Below are 19,564 nucleotides of genomic sequence, written 5' to 3' on the forward strand. Positions count from 1 at the left end.
GGCCCCAGAAGTGGGCGGGCCTGTTTGCCTCAGGTGGTCTAACAGGCGCCGGGAAGGGCCAATGGCGTGGTGGCACAGCTCCGCCCCTTCCTCCCGATTGGTCGGCGCCGGAAGGCCGCGGCCAGAGCCTGGGGGCCGAAGGAGGAGCGGGACTCCTCCTCGGTCGCCGCTCCGCGCGCTCTCAGCTCTCCGGTTCTGTCCGCTCCTGCCCGGTCCGTCGCCGCCGCCATGGCCCAGTGAGTGACGGCTCGCGGACCGCCGGGGAACTTTACGGGGGCCGGCGAGGAGGGCGGAACCTGCCTGAAGTCGCTTTGGCCCCGGGGGTCGCCGGAGCACGGCCTCGTGGCGCCCGGAGCCTCGGACCTTCAGGGTCTCAGCCCCCTCGGGCCCGGGCCCTCTACCCCTCGCGGCGGCGCCGGGCGGATCCCCCTTTCTAGAAAGGGCCGGGCGGGAGGGAACCCGCATGGCCGAGGGCAGCCAGGGCCCGAGCCAGGAGGGGAAGAGGCTGGACAGTGGGCGGCTGTGCCTGCAGGGGCTTCTCCCCCGTGTGGGAGCGGGGACACCGGCAGTGAGCACGGCAAAGATTGCATGCCCTCCTGCGTGCAGGTCTAGTTGATCTCAAGAGAACTTGAGGTCCTTTGAAGTGGCAGAGGGCAGGGTGGCCTGGAGGCGCATGCCTGGGTTCTCAGGGGTAGAAGAGAGGAGGGGGACAGAGGAAATGGTAAGGCAAGGTATTCATAGCAAAAGCTAGGACACTCTGGGCCCCTGAGTTGGAAGGGATTAAAGTGGAACCGACACATTTTTCTTTGTTCCTTTTCCCGGTCTTTTAGAGCTGATATTGCACTGATTGGACTGGCTGTCATGGGCCAGAACTTAATTTTGAACATGAATGACCATGGCTTCGTGGTAAGTCAGGAGGGCACACTCTTGTGGGTTCTTGGTGCACAGAGGCTGATTTCAAAGATCCTGTACAATCTGGAACTTAGGTCTCTTCGTATATGCCCTGTTGCTGCTTAGAACGTTTATTGCAAAGGTAAAGAGAAGCACCAGGTCACATGCGGTGTGGGAGGGCCAGCTCTGCAATCCTCTGAAGGACAGTCTTGCAAAATAGATGTCAGTTCTGTAAGCCTGGATAAACTTACCGGATGTTAAGCAGGAGAAATCCGGCTGGGTGTATAGAACTCTACCTTTATTGCCTAATGAGAACCGGGGGAGAGAGAAAAGTTTAAATAGTTATAAACACTAAAGTGGTTTCGGTACAAAAGATAGCAGTTTGCAGCAGCTGGTTCCTAGACTTGATTGAGTCTCTATCAGCTAGTGACAGACTCTAGCCTGATTTGCCTCGGGCAGTCACCCTTTGCTTATATTCAGTTCCGTGCCTTGGGGTTCACTTAATCCAGGGTCTGAAGGTCTTCTGTGTCCTGAATCTCCTAATCAGACCTTTTCGGCCTTCTAGGTTTGTGCTTTTAATAGGACGGTCTCCAAAGTGGACGATTTCTTGGCCAACGAGGCAAAGGGAACCAAGGTGGTCGGAGCACGCTCCTTGGAGGAGATGGTCTCCAAGCTGAAGAAACCGCGGCGCGTCATACTGCTGGTGAAGGCTGGCCAAGCCGTTGATGATTTCATTGAAAAACTGGTGAGGCCAGCCCTGCCCCCCAGCTGCTACTAGCGGGGCAACTGTCTCTTCCCTTAGCTAGATCTCGCTTTTCTACTTAAGAGATTTTTTTTTTTTCTTTTTCAATTTCTGGATATGAACTGCTCAGTTCAAACAAAACTGCGTCCATGTCTCAGTGTTCGTCAACCGGGCACTAATTTGAGTAACAGCACATCCTCAGGTGGTAATGATTCCTTAGGCATGAGATTCTGAGGCCACCGAGAGACGAGAGACGTTGCCGTAAGAATTCATTAACAATGGGGACAGAAACCCTAGTCTTGGTCTCTGTCTTTGGTATTCAGAAACACAGTTTTGGTCGTGGTGTTATGCGTGTTTAGTGCTATTCGCTAATAAACCTTAGTGTCTGAAATTTAGAAGTCGGTTTCCCATTTTTCTCGACACTTAAAGTGTTGTATTGCTTCATATAAACGATGAGGTCCCCTTAGGGAATCCTGGGAACTACATACTGGGTACTTATTTCTCAATGATTTGTTGGCTCTAGCAAGTGTATCTTTTTTGCAAGAAAAAAAAAAAATGTGTTAGGGCTGGAATGGCCGTGCTGGGGCAGATGGGTGACCCGATGCCAAGTGTCCCAGAGAGGGCCTCTGGGAGGCAGGCCTCTGTTACACTTCTGGCTCTGATTATCAGCCAAGGAGGGAGTGTTTTGTGTAGGTGCTAACCCTTGTTCTGTAACAATTATAGTCTGATCCCTTTAGACTTTCCCCTGCTGTGCGTCATCAGGGGATGGTGGGTCTGTCCCCTCACAGAAGGGCTGATGGCCACCCACCCACTGGGATGACTGTGGGAGAGGAGGAGCTGATGGGGACAACAGCCTTTTCCCCTGGGAGTGTGCCCGGCAGCATTTGATTGAGGCACTGTAGCTGTGAGCTGTTTCTGGGGCACCTCTGGGGCCCCTTCCCTCAACATACCTCACCGACAATCCACGGAGACAAGCTCACGGCCAGTGCCCTGCAGCCTCGGGGTGCTATTTCCTCCAACAACGAAACGCAAAACCACACGCAACATATGGACGAAGGGGCACCCGTGGAAATAACTTATGAAGCTACTCCTAAACAATTCTACGGTAACAGGTTCTCGGGTTCTGAAAAAAACCCGAGGCATTAGCTGTCTGGAAGAAACGTTTCTCGGTGAGAAATGTAGTGCCAGCAAACAAAGGCAAGGGGTGAACGTTCCTTTTCTCCGGGAGCATTGTTAACAGTGGGGGCGTCTCCACGGGGAGAGGGGTTTGTAACCAGCGTGCTACCACGAAAGACAAAAATGACCTAGAAAGGAAGAACACTGCGATAAGGGAAGGACATAACAAGCTTTTTGTGTAGCAAGATGCTAGGCTGGTCACGATTAGTGACAGAACGGATTGGAAAGTGGTAGCTTATTCTTCAACGTAAGAAAATACGAAGTGAGGTTCACTGAAGCCCTGTGGGTGTGGGGGGGTGTGGACCGAATGATGAATGACCAAGCCAGCCCAGTTGTGTTCTGTAGGAAGATGTGGTAGTTCGAGGCCCGGTCTCCTCCCGCCGTCTCCAGACGGGGCTGATCGTCTCACTCAGGCACCAAACCACCTGATGTCTGTTCACTGGACCCCCACTCTGCCCTGTGCAGAGATTTTATAGGACGTGATGTAATCCTTCAGAACGAGTCCTGTTCCCAGTGTTTGGGAATGTAAACGAGCCAGGGGCACGCACTGGAAATACAAAATCTTTCAAGTAGGTTTTGGTCGTTGTCAAATTAAAAAAAATTTTTTTAACGTTTATTTATTTTTGAGACAGAGAGAGAGACAGAGCATGAATGGGGGAGGGGAAGACACAGAATTGGAAGCAGGCTCCAGGCTCTGAGCTGTCAGCACAGAGCCCGACGTGGGGCTCGAATTCACGGACTATGAGATCATGACCTGAGCCGAAGTCAGATGCCCAACCGACTGAGCCACCCAGGCGCCCCTATTTCTCTTTTTTTTTAATGTTTTTATTTCTTTTTGACACAGAGAGAGACAGAGCATGAGCAGGGGAGGGGCAGAAAGAGAGAGACACACAGAATCCACAGCAGGCCCCAGGTTCTGAGCCATCGGCCCAGAGCCCGACGCGGGGCTCGAACTCCCGGACCATGAGAGCGTGACCTGAGCTGAAGTCGGACGCTTAACCGACTGAGCCACCCAGGCGCCCCTGGTTGTTGTCAAATTTTAAAGAGAACTATCTTAGTTGTGGGGAGGTCTGACTGGGTTGCTAGCCCTAACCTTTCGTGTAGGCTCCAGCCGTAGCCGCGGAGAGGATTTTTGAAAATGAAACAACATACGCTTTTAGACTGGATTTATTTGGGATAAATTCTTGTTTGTATTAATTGCTCGAGGTACATCCTGTTTTTGTCTTTCATTTCTTTGGCTCACCTTAATGCTAGTGTCTGGTTACAGGTACCATTGTTGGACACTGGTGACATCATCATTGATGGAGGAAATTCTGAATACAGGGATACCACAGTAAGTATTCTCCAGTCTAAATTCTTCCTGGTTCTGGGAACATTCTAGAAAAAAGTATCAGCACTGTACATGTGATAAAAGCATGGACTGTCCTTCTGTAGTGCTGACTCTGGGGCTTGGTGCTGACGTTGCAGTTCTTGGCCTTTGTTTCTGCTAAGACATACCTGATGGAATGAGGCCTCCTCCGTCATACATATAACTCAAAAGGATGACTTTTGCTTGGATACAGCAGGCTGAGAGTTCGTGCTTAGCTCTTTCCTTCTGTGCCACCAGCCCATGGTATGTCAGTTGGTGTGCAGTGTGGTTGAGAACCACGTCCTTTTTTTTTTAATGTTTTATTTGAGAGAGATAGCAGGGAAGGGGCAGGGAGAGAGGGGGACAAGAGGATTTGAAGCCGGCTTTGCACTGAGAGCAGTGAGCCCGATTCGGGACTTGAACCCATGAAACGCGAGATCATCACCTGAGTGGAAGTTGGATGCTCAACCAACCGAGTCACCCAGGTGCCCCGAGAACCACGTCTTTACTGGCCTCATATGCTAGAAGGAGTCTCTGGAGGATCTGAAGTGCTGAGTCGGGGAAGTCGTATTTGTATTAAACTCTTTTGTATCATTTTTTAAAGTGTTTTATTTGAGAGAGAGAGAGAAAGAGAGAGAGAGAGAGTGTGTGTGAGTGGGGGAGGGGCAGAGAGAGGGGGACAGAGAATCCCAAGCTGACAACAGAGAGCTTGATGCCGGGCTTGAACTCACAAACTTTGAGATCATGACCTGAGCCGCAGTCAGATGCTTAACCGATTGAGCCACCCAGATGCCCTGTATTAAACTCCTGATTGAGTCTTACGGTAACTGGATCTTCTAGTAAAATGAGAATGTATGTTTGGCTTTATTATTTCCATTTGGGGGAAGGATAGCTATTTATTTTGTTTTGTTTTATTTTATTTTATTTATTTTATTTTATCTTATTTTATTTTATTGTTTTATTATTATTTTTTTAATGTTTATTTATTTATTTTGAGGTGGGGACAGAGAGAGGGGGAGAATTCCAAGCAGGCTCCTTGCTGTCAGCACAGAGCCAGATGCGGGGCTCGATCTCACAGACTGTGAAATCATGACCTGAGCTGAAATCAAGAGTCGGGACACTTAACTGACTGAGCTACCCAGGCACCCAGATAGCTATTTTAAACTTCTGTGGAGGGGCGCCTGGGTGGCTCAGTTGGTTGGATGTCTGACTTCCGCTCAGATCATGGTCTCACTGTTTGTGGGTCAGCTGTGCTGACAGCTCAGAGCCTGGAACCTGCTTCAGATTCTGTGTCTGTCTCCCTCTCTCTGCCCTTCCCCCACTTGCGTGCACGCACGCTCTCTCTCTCTTTCTCTCTCTCTCTCTCTCAAAAATAAATAAACATTAGACTTCTGTGGATTTTTTTTTTTTTTAAAGTAATCTCTGCACACGACATAGGGATCAAACTCACCATCCTGAGATCAAGAGTCACATGCTTTACTGAGCCAGCCAGGCAGGCTGGATATTTTTTTCTAACTCCCAAACTGAGGGGATTAAATTTCTTGAATGATCAGGTTGTTCTTGGATCCTTGGGTCATTTCATGTCCAGTGTGGGCTCTCCATACGTGTCTGATACCTCCTCTCATTCATTGGGAGAGAACTTTATGGAAGCATAATGAAATTTTCTCTCCTGTAGAGACGATGTCGAACCCTCAAGGCCAAGGGAATCCTGTTTGTGGGGAGCGGAGTCAGTGGCGGAGAGGAAGGGGCCCGCTATGGCCCCTCACTTATGCCAGGAGGTGACAAAGAAGCCTGGTGAGTATCGAAGGTGCCCCACTTTGGCACAAGGGAGGCCCGAGCTGGGAGAAGGGTGAGCTGGGGACACTTCTGGCACCCTGACCTCCGAGGTGCCTGAGTGTCAGAGATGCTGGAAAGGTTTCTTTTATCCACTCTGCTGCTTTGACATCATACACGTGCATATTCTCTTTTGCCTGTTTACTTCTGTTACTCCCTCCAAGACTGATATAGAAATTCTAAATAGGCTTACAGAGTTCAGAGGCTTTAAGGAAGCTGTTCGCATAGCGTCCTGTGCACTGTCTGGACTTAGAAGTAAGGTCTGCCTCTATAAGTGATGTACAGTTCTAAGATAGCTGTGCATTTAATAATTGTGGGTAATGGAAAAACCTGACAGAGCCCATTTTGTCCCTGGGAAAGCGAGGTGGACATTTTTTATTTGATTTGGGGCAAAAACACACTTTACACTGTTTGCTGTGCTTCATATAAGAGGAGGTGTTGGCCATAGAAGGGGAGGTGTGTTGGAGATGTGAAAGAAGGGGTGCATGAGGCGTAAGGGTGGGGGGTGAGCGGACAGAGAACCAACACAAACAGATGGAAGGGATAATCCCACCTGCCGTTGACTGAGGGCAACTCCCCCCGCTGTTCAGACCGCAGAGAGAGAGAGCCAGACAGAGGGAGATAGCTGAGCAGAACAGAAGCAAACAGAAAAGGAGGATCCTTTTCAGGGAGGCCTGACAAGGTACCATTCTTTTCTGAATGAATTTGACTTCCAGATATGCTACAGTTATGTCAGGTGTTAAAGAAAACATGTTCAAACCTCATTCCCAGAGGTGAAGGGTTTTCCTGGGGAAAGTTATTCTTTCTGTTACCTCTCTGAGGAGTAAGTTTGGAGATTCTTTTTTTCATTAAAACAAAAATTTTTTTTGGCAATGTTTTCTTTATTTTTTTGAGAGACAGAGTGCAAGTTGGGGAGGGGCAGAGAGAGAGGGAGACACAGAATCTGAAGCAGGCTCCAGGCTCCAGGCTCCGAGCCATCAGCACAGAGCCCATTTCGGGGCTTGAACCCACGAACCATGAGATCATGACCTGCGCTGGAGTTGGTCACTTAAGTGACTGAGCCACTCAGGCGCCCCAAGTTCGGGGATTCTTTTACGTAAGTTACATCTGGAAGTAGATCGAAGTCTTCCTGCTTCTGAGAAGCTTATGAACATTTACGTGGGGGTAACAGCCTGGCAGGCTAGACACGCAGACATGACGCAGGAAAGTATTTGATGTGCACAGGTGCCCTGCATTTCCTCGCACCAGTCTGGCAGACGTGCTCCTGTGACCTGACGTGCTCCCCATGAGATCAGGAGAGTTCTCAAGCTCCGCATGTCACTGTCTTGGCCCTAATTCTAAGCGTTAGCTTTGCGACCCCGTCAGTTCTGTGTCTTTGCCAAACACTTCTTGTGAAGGAGCCTTTAGTGGTCAATAGTGAGGAGAACATAGGCGAGAAGCCCCGTGAGGTAACCTGTCCTCGTACAGGAGCAGCAGAAGGAATGAAGAACACCCGGTTTTTCTCTGAATAGTAGTGGGCGCAGCCCCGGGAGGTCCTGCACGGTTCCACCAGGCAGAGCCGGGCTGTATCTGACCACACGCACCCGGGCTGGGAGAAGGGCTCTCTACAGGAACATCCCTGTGGCCCGCTGTTTGGAACCACAGCTTCTTTTGATTGTGCAGAAGAAATTTCTCCTGATGCTTTGATGCTTCTTCTGGCCTTTCTGTCTGTCCGTCTGTCTGCTCTAATCACAGAGCCCGCAGCCTCTGACAGGTCTCCGTTGGCACTTCTGGCACACGCGTTACTTTTTTCCACCTCCCATTCAGCCTCTCCGTTTGAACAAAATTGGGGGTGGGGGGATAGTCCTTGAGTATCTTGAGATCTCAACCCCTCTCTTTTCAGTAGCTAAACTACACGGTTCCTTTCCACAGGCCCCACATCAAGACAATCTTCCAAGGCATCGCTGCAAAAGTAGGAACTGGGGAACCGTGCTGTGACTGGGCAAGTTCTGGCTACTCTTTCAGGCCTGCTGGTAACATGGGCACAGGTGTCGCAAAGTGCACAGAGCCAGGACGCCCGTGGTGGCAACAAGCGGCTCAGATGTGAGGTCACGAAGTCGCTAGCACAGCTGAGGCCCAAGATGCTTGCCTGTATTACATGTCCTTGCATCTTAACTGAACGTTCAGAGCCTTGAGGCTGATGTTAAAAACAGCCCTCCTCGATTCATCTGAAAGCTGGGTTCTTTAAGAAGGCACAGCAAGGATGAGGGGAAGTGAGGTTTGTTTTAGCTGTGTGGCTTCAGGAAAATGACGAAGATGTCAGAATCCAAAGGGGGCCTTGTCTGCCCATGTGGAAGGGACTGACTGGCTGGTGCTGTCAGATATCCTGGCCCCGGCCGTGGAAAATCTCGTACCTGTAGCTTGGGATGCAGGTGCCCTGTGCTTGAACAGAGCACACTATGGCCTCTTGCCTTCACGAGATGGGAGGGAGGCCCAGGCTCGTTCATACAGACCTCTCTTCCGGCATTTTGTGTTGCTACTGGAATAAGTTTTATCCCCACCGCAGCCTCAGTCCATACCTCAAGGCTGGGAGACCTGAGCTCTAATTCTGGCTCTCCATTAACTGGGTGATCATGAGCAAGTCAGAAAATTCCGTGGGCTTCAGTGTTCTTGTCTGTAAAACGTGGGGGGTGGGCTGGATGGTCGCTAAGGTCTCTTTAGCTCCTAATCCCCTTTGTTAGTTTTATTTCATCCCAGGGAGGTAAAGGGTGGAGATGAACCGAGGACTGAGGCATATGAAGAATGGGGGGGGTTGGGGGGGGCTGACCATGCCCGGTGACTGCAACTGTAGCACCCACACTGGTCTGTACATTTTCACCAGTGGTCACTGTCTGCTTAGGGTAGAGAGAGGCTGGGCTGGATTTGGAGGGCTGATGATTTTCTCCTTAGTATGAAGGACTGGGAAGGGACCTCTTAACGCCTTGACAGTCAATTACTACAGTAAAAGTACAGCGACAGTCACTTCTTTGTAGATACGCTTAGGATAGAAGCCTCAAGAATTCTGTCCTAAGCGTATCTGCAGATACAGATACTGGCCCTGAGGTGTCTTGATTGAGTCTTTCCGTAGCCTCAAGGCTTTGTCTCGGGATACTGAAAGAACTGGGTTAGATCCTAAAAGCAGGCACTCCTTAGTTCACTGGTGAAGTCACAGCCAGGATGGGGTGAAGTAAGATGTTGCTCATCACGCTCCTTAGCAGCCACAGAAAGTGTCACAGTCAGCAGGAGGCAGGTCACCAGTGGAGACTCAGACCGTGGAGGTCTCTAAACGTCAGCAGTACGGATCCCGGCGGTGACAGCCAGGATAGAGCGTGCTCAGGTCCAGCAAACACTGGGTCCAGCCGCAGGTAGGTGCCTGTCGTGGAGACGGATGCACCTGACCTCAGAGCCCGATGCCCCTGAGTACTGACCCTGACACACCCTTTGTTCTGAGTCCCCGCCCACTACACCATTTGCAGATTATTTGGCTTCCCCCGTAGCTTGTCTGCAGGGACAGAGTGTGCCGGCCGGACTCACACTTGTAACTACTAAGATCCATAGTTAAGTTTCTCACCCTCAATTCATAAACTGGGACTCTGACTGTATACATCTTGCCAGCTTTGTTAGAAATCAGTGTTTTTTGTCAACCGTGAGACCCTGGTGAGGACACATTTCTGGGCTTACGAGGTGGAGGGCCAGACCTGGGATCTAAGGTCACTTTACCCCTTGGTAGCCACTGGAAACACCTACAACACACTTAGTATTTTTAAAAGTACAAGGGATTTAATTAGCTGACTTACTGTAACCCCCGGTCACCAGGAGCATGGTGACCTCAGGAGGAGGAGGAGGAGGAGGAGGTCTTTGACTCGTGGCCAGGGCTGGGGGCGAGGGGCCCTGAGTAACAAGGGAAGGTGGGAAATGCAGGTAAAGGGCTGGGGGTGCCGGCAGTGAGTTGAAAGGTGTGGAAGAATCTAGAATGAATTTAGAGTGAGTTTGAAGTAACACGGGGCTGGATTGAAGCTTGTATTGAGTTGCTCCATAGTGATTCTTAATTTTAAAAATACTACAGATATTTGCTTCGTCGCTGTCGTTCCTTGTCTGGGGAGGGAGCCTGGCGAAAGAATTTGATGTGGGCTTTTCTGGGCCGTTCCTCCGGGCCGTCTCTGAGGCCTCCTGGTGCCCGTCCCTCTAACAGGTGGGAGATGAAGGAGCGGGACACTTCGTGAAGATGGTGCACAACGGGATAGAGTACGGGGACATGCAGCTCATCTGTGAGGCCTACCACCTGATGAAAGACGTGCTGGACATGGGGCACGACGAGATGGCGAAGGTGAGTCCCGGGCCCTGCTGCGGGTGCGGCAGGCGGGCCTGCTCAGAGAAGGGACTTGCTGGCTCCAGTAAAGCCTTCCTCCTCCTCCTTCCCGCGGTCGTGCCGCTGGCAGGATGGACTCAGCCCGGTCGGAGGGAAGCTATAAGATGGGAGAGCTCGTCACTGAGCCGAACGTCCCCAGGGGATCTTGGTGGTAACCATTCCCACCGTTTACTGACCCTTTTTTTTTTTAAGCTTATTTTTAGAGAGAGAGCAAGAGAGCAAGTGCATGGGGCCAGATGCAGGGCTCGATCTCGCGAACCATGAGATCATAACCTGAGCTGATATCGAGTCGGATGCTTAACCGACTGAGTCACCCAGGTGCCCCTCTTTTTTTTTTTTTTTTTTAAAGATTTTATTTTGAAAGTAATCTCTACACCCAAGGTGGGGCTTAAACTCAAAACCGCAAGATCAAGAGTCGCACACTCCACTGACGAAGCCAGCCGGGCACCCCGAGAAGCTTGCTCTTCTGGTCCGGTTGGGACTGGCTGTTTGGCAGTTAGTCAAAAAAGTTAGCCAGAGTGGGGAAACAGAACACCCCCCGCCCCCACCCCGATATTTTATTATGAAGATGTGCAAACATACAGCAAAGCTGAAAGAATTCGGTAGTGAGCACCTGTGGGCACACCACCCTGATTCTTTGCTTAGCGTTACACTACGCTTGCCGTGTCGATTATCTGGCCAGCCCTCCGTCGGTTTGATCGTTTACAAATACGTTTCAAGGTAAGCCTCAGTACTCTGTTCTCTTCAGCATCGTTGACGAGGCAAACCCTTCTTTTAACTGAAAATACAGGAGAGCACACTCATCGCCATTCGCGCCCTTTTCTCTAAATGTGGCTCTCCCGGCTCGCATCGTAGTCCTTTCTCATCCAGAATTTCTAGTTCCAGTCACTTCGAGTGGAGCGTGATTTAGAGACACTTGTGAGGTACGCACTGCAGAGTCCTTCCAGATTTTGTATGGTTTTTCCTCCTGATGTTTAACGGTGTCATCCCCACTTTGCTTTACCGACTGAGCCACCCAGGCACCCCCAAAACAATCTTAGTTTTCAAAGAAATAGTGCTTTTTTTATTGTGTTCATATTTAATTGGTTTACTTCAAACTTAATACATGTGTTCAACGAATACATAGAAGTGCTTCTGTCCGCGCTAGGAACTGTTCTAAACACTGGGGATGTGACAGTGAAAAAAAACCCACAAAGGCGCTATCCTGCATGGAGCTGGGAAGACACAATAATAATTGCATAGACAATAGAAAACTCAGGGGTGTGGCACCTGGGTGGCTCAGTCAGTTAAGTGGCCCACTTTGACTCAGGTCATGATCTCATGGTTCACAGGATCGAGCCCCACATCAGGCTCTGTGCTGGCAACATGGGGCCTGCTTGGGATTCTCTGTCTCTTTCTCTGCCCCTTCCCTGCTCACGCATGTGTGCTCTCTCTTTCCCCCTCTCTCTCTCCCTCTCTTTCTCTCTCTCTCAAAAACATTAAATAAATAAATAGATGAAGCCCGCTGGTGGTACCTGTTACAAAGAGGAGGAAACTGTTGTAAGGGGTAGATATAGATCAGGGGAGCGGGGAAGGCCTCTGAGGAGGCGATGGTGTGGGGCGAGGGGCGCTTGCCTCGGGGGAAAGAGCTGTGCTGGAAATCGGAAGTCAGCATAACCGGGTGGAAATAGATACAACTGCCTCCTGGGGAGCAGAGAGCTCAGCTCGGGGAGCAGCGTTCAGGCACATACCTAGACCCTGTTGGCCTCACGTGCTGAGCAAATCGTGAGCGTCGGTGAGCATTCGCAGAGGAAAGCAGTGAGCCGGTTAGGGGGGGCTTCTCCCGTGTGGCCCTGGTTTCTCTCACAGTGTTTCCTCTCACGTCCTGCACTAGGCATTTGAGGAATGGAATAAGACCGAGCTCGACTCGTTCCTGATTGAAATCACGGCCAACATCCTCAAGTTCCAAGACAGCGACGGCAAGCACCTGCTGCCGAAGATCAGGGACAGCGCGGGGCAGAAGGGCACAGGGAAGTGGACTGCCATCTCAGCCCTGGAGTACGGCGTTCCTGTCACCCTCATCGGTAAGGTGCCGCTTCCACCTGGAGCCTTTTATCTCATTGTTTTGCTCTTGACGTCCTCCTGGAAAATTGGTGTAGACTGGCAGCTAAGGAGCGGGTCTTTGGAGAATGTGTGCAGCCCTCGTCAGCCTCCAGAGTGCTTTCTGCTCTTCTGGTGTGCGAGGCTGACATTGTTCAGTCTCTTCCCGGTCACCTCCTCTCAGTCACACGGACTTTGAGATACATTTGGAAATTCTTGGCTTTCTTCTCCAGTTTGACCTTTGGGATAGCTTTTTTTTTTTTTTTTAAGTTTATTTATTTATTTTGAGAGAGAGAGAAAGAGAGCATCAGTGGGGGAGGGACAGAGAGAATCCCAAGCAGGCTCGCGCCCTCAGCGCAGAGCCTGGCGTGAGGCTCGAACCCACGAACCATGGGATCATGACCTGAGCCGAAATCAAGAGCCAGAGGCTTAACCGACTGAGCCACCCAGGTGCCCCTGGGATAGTTTTTGTCTTAGTGATTGAACTGTAGTCAGTGACCTCCATGACTTTCTAATGGGTCAGATCACTGTAATGAAGTTTTTCATACAAAAGTTCACAGAATAACATAAGCTTATGTACTCAGCATTTATTAATATTTTGCTGAGGTTCCCCCCCCGATATTTTAAAAATAAAATACTGCCTACACATTTCAAGTCCTTTAACATTCTTGTCCTAAGTGCCTTGCCCTTCTTGTAGAAGAAAGCCACTGTCCTGACCATTGGTGTGTATCCTTTTCGTGCATGTTGTTTGTCTTATAGCCGTGAGCTAAGCCTCAAACTCAAAAAGATACAGGGCGAAGGAAATCATAGAAAGCAGAAATAGAGAACAAATAATGAGGATTAATAAAACCACAAGTTGGTCCTTTCAGAATAAAATAGCTACATTTCTGGCAAGAGTGAAAAAGGAGAACGGGGTGCCCAGACAGCACCTTTTAAAAGGTGTCCTTTTAAAAACCCAACAAATTAATTTAAAAAAAGAAAAGAAAAGAATAAAACAAGGGGTCTAGTGTGTGTAATGAAAGGCTGATCTTTGCTGATGGCAGAACGGCTCCCTTTCCAATAAAACACAGTTTCCTCCTCACCCTTCCGGTTAAAGGTTGTCTTTCCCTCCCTGGCCTCCTCCCTCCTTCTTATTTCCTGATTAATTGTGGCTCCTTGGTGACAGTGAGCTGGGGCTGTGAGACACCATAAGGAGAAGCAGGCCAAGCAGAAGGAAGTGGCCGAGGTTTAGCAAATCTGAGTGTTGCCTGGGCTGGGGACCGAGGGGACAATAGCTGGGAACAGTGTAGTCATCACTGACCCCAATGGGAGAGTATTGCGGGCTCAGAAAGGATCCCACTCTCTTGTTTGAGAGACGGTGTACCCCTTCTACCCAGCAGAGGCAGGCCAGGCTTAATCCCCGGATGGGCACCGTGTGTGTTTGCTGAACTATCGGGGAAGTAAGTCTTCGGGCTGAGCCTTGAGTAACGCCGAGGGCTTGCGCCACACTGGCCTCCCGGTGCCAGCGGCCTCGCACAGATACTTCCTCCTGCTTGTGCCGAGTCATTGGGTATGTGCAGGCCAGGGGGCTGCCCGGGGACAGAAGGACTACCCAGCGTTCTCGACAGCGTTCTCGAGTGTGTGTGGCTGGCACCCTTTCCTCAAAAACAAAGCCCTTTGTTGGTCCCTAGAGAGTTTACTTCATTTTTGTCTGCGGGGAAAGGAATGGCTAGAGGAATTCTTCTCATTAGAGAACTTGTCAGTTGAGGGGCACCTGGTTGGCTCAGTCGGTGAAGCGTCTGACTTCCGCCCAGGTCAGGATCTCGCGGTTCATGGGTTCGAGCCCCGCGTCGGGCTCTGTGCTGACAGCTCGGAGCTCGGAGCTGCTTCTGATTCTGTATCTCCCTCCCTCTCTCTCTCTCTCTCTCTCTCTCTCTCTGCCCCTTCTCCCCCTCTCAAAAATGAATAAGCATTAAAAAAAAAAGACCTTGTCAGTTGAGCAAGTAGTCTTTTATAAGGGTTAGTTCTTGAAGATACTAAATGTCTTGATATGAAAATACCTTTCTAAAATGTTTTTTAGTCCAGTGAAACAAAGTTGTGGTGATTATAGATGTACTGGAAACTACATTTTCACAAATAGAAAATGGAGTGTTTTGAGGGGTGAGTCTAGGTTACCTCTCAGTGTTCTAGTGGTTTCACACCACCCCCCGTGTGCAGGCAATGCCACCATAGTTGAGCCTCCCACCAAATTCTGAGGCTGCCTGTTATTCACTAGTTTTTGAGGAGTAGCGAGTGCTTTTAGAGTAGAGTCTTTGATGAGCATTTAAAAATTAAAGTCCTCTCAATTGAAATTGAAATTTGACTTGGGAACCAACAGAGTAATTGTGAATCATGGTGGCTTTACCTCCTCGCTTTTTCTGCAAAGCTCCCCATTGAGTTGCGTGTTGATTTTTGTGGTTGATGCCTACATTATGTTGGAAGATTGACTTGTTTGTGGAGTTTTAGTTTCCAAGTCAGCTGTCTAGAGTTTTGTATAAACGTTCTTCCTGGGGCATCTGGGTAGCTCAGTTGGTCAAGCATCCGAGTCTTGGTTTTGGCTCAGGTCATGATCTCACGGTTCCTGGAATCAAGCCCTGAGTTGGGCTCTTTGCTGACAGGGCAGAGCCTGCTTGGGATTCTCTCTCTCTCTCTCTCTCTCTCTCTCAGTAAATAAATAAACTTAAAAAAAAAAAGTTCTTTCTGAGCCATGTTAGATTTTGCGGCCCAAGACTGAGACTTCCGGCTCTTTGTACAGTTGGAGATCCGGCTCCATTTCTATTTTTTCCTCAACTTCTCGGGCTTACGTGTACTCTTTTCTGTCCAGTTTCACGTGTGAACTTCGGTAACGTTATCCTCTCTCCCACGTAGGAGAGGCAGTTTTTGCTCGGTGCTTATCATCTCTGAAGGACGAGAGGGTTCAAGCCAGCCAAAAGCTGAAGGGTCCCCAAAAGATCCAGTTTGAAGGTGATAAGAAATCATTCCTGGAGGACATTCAGAAGGTGGGGCCCGCTCCCTGGCGGTGGTCGCGGTTGGCGCCTTGGGCGGCAGTGGGGGTGGGAGCGGCCCGTGGAGACGTGGGAGGCCCCGGGTGGGGGCGGCAGAGTCCAGCCCCGTCCTGACACCGCTGTCCGCGCCAGGCCCGGCCCTGCCCGCGGGGTGGACGTGGCTAACCGTAGCTCTGACGCGTCCGTCGTTCCGTAGGCCCTGTATGCTTCCAAGATCATCTCGTACGCGCAAGGCTTTATGCTGCTGAGACAAGCCGCCACGGAATTTGGCTGGACCCTCAACTACGGTGGCATCGCCCTGATGTGGAGGGGGGGCTGCATCATCAGGAGGTAGGTGCGGGGACGCGCCGCGGCGCCGTGCTGGGAGTCGCAGCCTCTGCACCTGGGGACGGGTTCCCTAGGATGTGCGTGGCCAGTCCCCTCGCTGGCGACAGGACGGGGTCGGCTGTTCTGACTAGACTGTCAGCCCTACTCCCTTTCAACTGGTTCTGGGAAGACGGTCATGCCCTCTGGCCTTGCCTCGTGGCATGCGGGCTCTGTTTTCACTGAGCAAACAGCCGGCTTGAAGGGATAAGGGGAGTCACTCTGTACCTCGCGGGCGGATGTACCAGCTTCCGGCTTCCTTCCCTGCCTTCTGGCAGGCGTTGAGCGCGCGGAGGTGAAGTTTCACGGGTTTCTTCCCTCTTGCTTGTTTCAGCGTGTTCCTAGGAAAGATAAAAGACGCGTTCGATCGGAACCCACACCTTCAGAATCTACTACTGGATGACTTTTTTAAGTCTGCTGTTGAAAACTGCCAGGTAGGTAGCCCAGAGCTGGGCGGCGTGGGAATTCTTCCTCACCGGGCTTTGTGTTTCCCTCACCAGCATCGATGCCCGTGAGCGTGGTCATTTCGGACGCAGCCCGTTCTCCTCTCTGGGGGCTGACCCCGAGTCTTTGGCTCTTTCTGGCTCAGGACTCCTGGCGGCGGACGGTGAGCACCGGCGTCCGGGCAGGCATCCCCATGCCCTGCTTCACCACCGCCCTCTCCTTCTACGACGGCTACAGACACGAGACGCTGCCCGCCAACCTCATCCAGGTAAGCTTTCGGAGCAGGTGGTAAACGCTGACACGGCCCGAGGGTCCGTGTCCCCGTGTTATCCCAACCCGTCCAGTTCCTTGTTTTCCAGGCTCAGCGGGATTACTTCGGGGCTCACACTTACGAACTCTCGGCCAACCCCGGACGGTTTGTCCACACCAATTGGACAGGCCACGGTGGCAGCGTGTCGTCCTCTTCCTACAATGCCTGACCGGACGGGTCGCCCGCTGCGATTCCACAGATTGGGACGTTCCACTTGGCCACACGACACCGCTTACGCAGCCCTCTGCCCCACAGCCCACTGCGCAGACCTTTTAAAATAAAGTCTCACAAGGGACTCCTGAAAAAGTCGGCATGAGTTTACTTGTAACGTAGCTCTTTGAGACCCGCCATGCCCTCGGCCCCCCGCCCCTTGGGGCGACCCGGAGGGGACCATGTGCGCGGTAGCGTGAATCAGCTCCACGTGGCACCTGTGGTCGGGGAGGCAGCGCAATCTTCCCGGCTAGAGGCGCACGTAGATGGGAAGGGTTTCTGTGGAGTCTGCTCAAACTGGAACCTTTGTATCACGTAGTAGAATTCCCAGTTTTCTCTACTTAATAAAAGATACAGTCTATCTGTGCTTCATCCCCAGACTCTCCAGTAGCCTCACCTGCCACACGGAGCCATTATCCCCCTTGGCAGAAAGATCTGCAGTCGGTTTCCTCACAATTGACTCCGTTTGTTTCCTTCCAGCCTCGCTTACGGTTTCCTCTCCGTTTCCTTTAAAGAAAGACTGTAATACAAGAAACAGACCAAAGTTAGGGTAATGATTAACTCGGGGAAGGACCAGGAGGCGATGGGGGGCTGAGGGTGCAGGGGGTGCGAACGTTTCCTCGGGTTGGGCGCTGGGCCCTGGCCGCTCACGGGTACAGTCTTCATGGCTTCTGTCACTTCATCCCACATTTTAGGAAACTCCATTTAAATGACAGGGTGGGCTCAGTGTGCCCCACCTCTTTCTGTTTGTCCCTAAGCCAGGCCCTGGGTTTGGGGTGGGACTTCTGGCCACCTAAGCCTGCCCCTTGAATTAGACCTTTTTACTTGATCTTCTTTCCTCAAGAAAAAAAATCCTGCCAGCAAATTCTTACTGATAGTTCTGTGGCCTGGGGCCAGTGTAATTGTTTTATTCCAGCAGCTTAACTCCAGAAAGAATTCTGTGGAATGCTTCAGAAAGTCCTGAGAGGGTCCTAGAATAGAGCCAGAGTTTCCCTGTTTTGACAGCTGGTGTCTATAATCTCAGCTCTGACCTCTTCCAGAAAAGCGCGGGGACAGGCAGGGGCTGACACGGGAGGCGGTCCTTTTTGTGAAATGTTCCACTTTTGAGACTCAGCCTGGATGGGAGTATGCAGCGAGACTGTCCCCCTCCCTGATCACACCTTTAAATATAAGAGGTGCTGAGTCACTGCCCATGACAGGGTTCTTTTTTAAGGGACGTGAATCACTCAGTGCAGCTTTTCTCACAGGTGAACTATGGCCACTTGTGCTTCTAGAATGGAGAGCGAGTGCCTTCAGAGAGAAGCACTAGCGAGGCATGGGAGGTTTAGGGCCAGAAGGAAAGGAAAGCTGGACTGTCCAGAAGAGTGCTTGAAATACTAGTGACGCCATCTGACAGAACACAAGCCCCTGATCACCGTCTGGAAGCGGAAGCCTCAGCTCCAGGCCCCTTCACCGGCTAGCTGTGGAACTCTAGGCCAACTATTTTCTGTCTCTGCCCTCAGTTTTCTCATCTGTAAAACAGGATGGTAGTACCTGTCTCCTTAAGGCTATTTGGAGCATTTGCAGAGCAAGAACAGACCAAGATTATATGCTTGGCACATAATCACCTATATGTGGCATTATTGCCACTTCCGGGTGTGTCTGTCCCCGAAGCAGAGGGATTTCTGAGCGTTAGAAACCAGATTTCTCAGCACCCAGCGGTGAGTTCACTCTGCAAACCAGTCCTCAGAAGGTTCCTGGTGGGGCTTCTCTGTGTGCTGCATGGGGGGGGGGAGGGGTGGGGTGTAGGTCACGACAAACATCTTCCAGACCAGTGGAGCTTCTCAAACTGTATGTGAGCCCCCACTCCCGGGGGTGGATCTTGAAAAAAAGGGCAGCTTCTGATTCAGCAGGAGAGGGGTGCTGGGGGGCGGCCCCATGCTGTGCATTTCTTTTATTTTTTAATGTCTAGTTTTGAGAGAGAGAGGAAGCAAGCACAAGCAGAGAGGGAACAGAGAGAGAGAGAATCCCAAGCAGGCTCTGCACTGCCAGCACAGAGCCCGATGTGGGGCTTGAACTCATGAACCATGAGATCATCACCTAAGCTGAACTCAAGAGTCGGACGCTTAACTGACTGAGCCACCCAGGCGCCCCTCCTTGCTGTGCGTTTCTCACTAGCTCCCAGCTGAGGCCACCCTGGCCACTCGACCACGGAGCAGTGCTGGAGCGCGGCAGGAGGGGCGTCAGTGCAGAGTCAGGATACCTGAGCACACACGCCCTCGCTCTACTAACTGGCGCTGTCCCCGCAGGTAAGTTCTTTAAACTCTCTGACTTGACATTTCTTCATAGTTAAAAACTACTTCCCGGGGTGCCTGGGTAACTCGGTTGTGCGTCCAACTCTTGATTTAGGCTCAGGTCATGATCCCAGGGTCGTGGGATCGAGCCCTGTGTCGTGCTCGATGCTCAGCTGCGTAAGATTCTCTCTCTCCCTCCCTCTACCCCTCTCCCTCACTTGCACGCTAAAACAAACAAAAATAATAATAATAAAAAAAGACGCAACTACTTCCCTAGGTTAGTGGGATGATAAACGAGATTATACAAAGTCCTTGGCACAGTACCTGGCACACAAGGCATAACAAAAGGAAGTTTTTACTGTCAAAGAATACAACAGTCCTTTGCCTAGGTCCTCGGGGGGTGGGGTGGGGGGGACTTTTTACTATATATGCTTTCATGCTTTTTGAATTTTACATCCCATGACCTACTTGAAAAACGTATCAGT

General features: G+C 50.9%; 1 protein-coding gene and 1 long non-coding RNA gene across 2 annotated transcripts in view; one reads left to right on the forward strand and one right to left on the reverse strand.

Moving 5' to 3' along the window:
• Positions 1-106: 106 nt before the first annotated feature.
• PGD (phosphogluconate dehydrogenase) lies at positions 107-17,178 on the forward strand. Its single transcript, XM_040460970.1, has 13 exons — positions 107-236; positions 831-906; positions 1,457-1,636; positions 4,077-4,142; positions 5,833-5,951; positions 7,902-7,971; positions 10,201-10,335; positions 12,251-12,440; positions 15,343-15,473; positions 15,676-15,809; positions 16,177-16,276; positions 16,432-16,554; positions 16,646-17,178. Exons 1-13 carry the CDS (start codon positions 229-231, stop codon positions 16,763-16,765), a joined length of 1,452 nt encoding a protein of 483 aa, XP_040316904.1. The 5' UTR covers positions 107-228; the 3' UTR covers positions 16,766-17,178.
• Positions 17,179-17,224: 46 nt separating this feature from the next.
• LOC121020916 (uncharacterized) overlaps positions 17,225-19,564 on the reverse strand; it is a 3,421-nt gene continuing 1,081 nt past the window's right edge. The window contains exons 2-3 of the long non-coding RNA XR_005786362.1: positions 18,222-18,317; positions 17,225-17,326 (exon numbers count right to left, since the gene is read on the reverse strand). This is a non-coding gene — a long non-coding RNA (uncharacterized LOC121020916). The remainder of the gene's footprint in view (positions 17,327-18,221; positions 18,318-19,564) is intronic.

Source organism: Herpailurus yagouaroundi, unplaced genomic scaffold (assembly GCF_014898765.1).
Source record: "Herpailurus yagouaroundi ecotype Mexico unplaced genomic scaffold, PumYag 77, whole genome shotgun sequence".
NCBI lineage: Eukaryota > Metazoa > Chordata > Mammalia > Carnivora > Felidae > Herpailurus > Herpailurus yagouaroundi.